Raw genomic sequence first — 1,204 nt, 5'->3', positions numbered from 1 at the left:
CTAAATGTAAAGAGCCATCAGACCTTTTATCCCTTTGCTTACATTCATGCTGTTCCCCTTCATTATGGGTTGTTTCTCATGGTCAGAGACACCTGAGAGGGTATGAACATTGATTACATGGCTCAGTTTTACGTATTCTTTTTCTATAAAATGTTGTTCCCGTACTTGAAGAAAAGTGGAGGAATTCAGAGCTTTAATGCACTAAATGTATTCCAAATTTTACTGTACTGTAGCTCATAGTATATTTGCAAAGTGAATCAGGAGAAATAGGACCATTTCCACATCCCTAGGACTCAAGAAAATTTTCTCCAGAATGAGGTTGCTGATGTATTGCCAACAAACTTGGAAATGTAATTAACTGTTAACTTNTATTATGTTCAAAAAGTCTACTCTATAACTGCAACCTACTATATATCTTCTAATAGNTACAGGAGACAAAAGATAAGATCGAGAGAAAGAAAGACAGACATNGTTTTTTGGAATATCTGTTTGGTATACATGGTGTGTATCCATTATAAAATATTATATACTTATGAAAGGAAGTCCAATACATAAAATGTTGAAATTTGCATTCACAAGGTTTTACTCATTGTTCACATAGACATGTGAAATATGGATTAAGGTTACTGCAAAACCTCCTACTCACCTCCCAAATGCTGCCCTTCTAACTAAACTTAGCACCAACACTGCTAATAAATGAGTACAACCAGCTTANATATAGACTATTTGCTTCTTAGAAGCTTTTGGACACATACTTATCAACTATTCAATTTGTGTAGCTTTTCCAAAGTAAGCAGAAACAAACTGGCAGTTGTACTGTGTAGCGCTAATAGGGCTATGTTTCAAATGGGGATACACACTAAGGCAATGCTTCCCTATCCTTAAAGGCATTGCAAAATAATAAGAAATTAAAGACAATGGTTTTGTTGGAATGTAAAAATCATCAATACACTTAAAGCTGTGCTAATTTACATGGCTCTTTTTCTTATCAAATTTCAGCACACATTAACATATCTTTATAGGCAGATTTGTATGAGCTTGCACATGAAAATTACCTTCTGTGTCTTCTAGAACTTTGACAATGTTCTTCAATATTTTGGGCTTCCCAACTAAAGCCTAAAACAGAAAATGTATGCCTTGAAATTTAGCAAAATGTAAGTTACTATCTTCAGTGAACCTTATAGTCATGCATGATTTATTCACC

At 34.1% G+C, this 1,204-nt stretch overlaps 1 protein-coding gene across 1 annotated transcript in view; it reads right to left on the bottom strand.

Moving 5' to 3' along the window:
* The window catches only part of LOC110288808 (zinc finger protein OZF-like), a gene marked incomplete at its 5' end in the record, with an annotated part of 4,356 nt that extends 3,220 nt beyond the window's left edge, over positions 1-1,136 (bottom strand). The window contains one exon of the mRNA XM_021155057.1: positions 1,056-1,136. Coding sequence (XP_021010716.1) covers positions 1,056-1,136 — 81 coding nt within the window. The remainder of the gene's footprint in view (positions 1-1,055) is intronic.
* Positions 1,137-1,204: the final 68 nt, after the last annotated feature.

Source organism: Mus caroli, unplaced genomic scaffold (assembly GCF_900094665.2).
Source record: "Mus caroli unplaced genomic scaffold, CAROLI_EIJ_v1.1 scaffold_11151_1, whole genome shotgun sequence".
NCBI lineage: Eukaryota > Metazoa > Chordata > Mammalia > Rodentia > Muridae > Mus > Mus caroli.
This window is presented reverse-complemented; position numbering and strand designations above follow the sequence as displayed.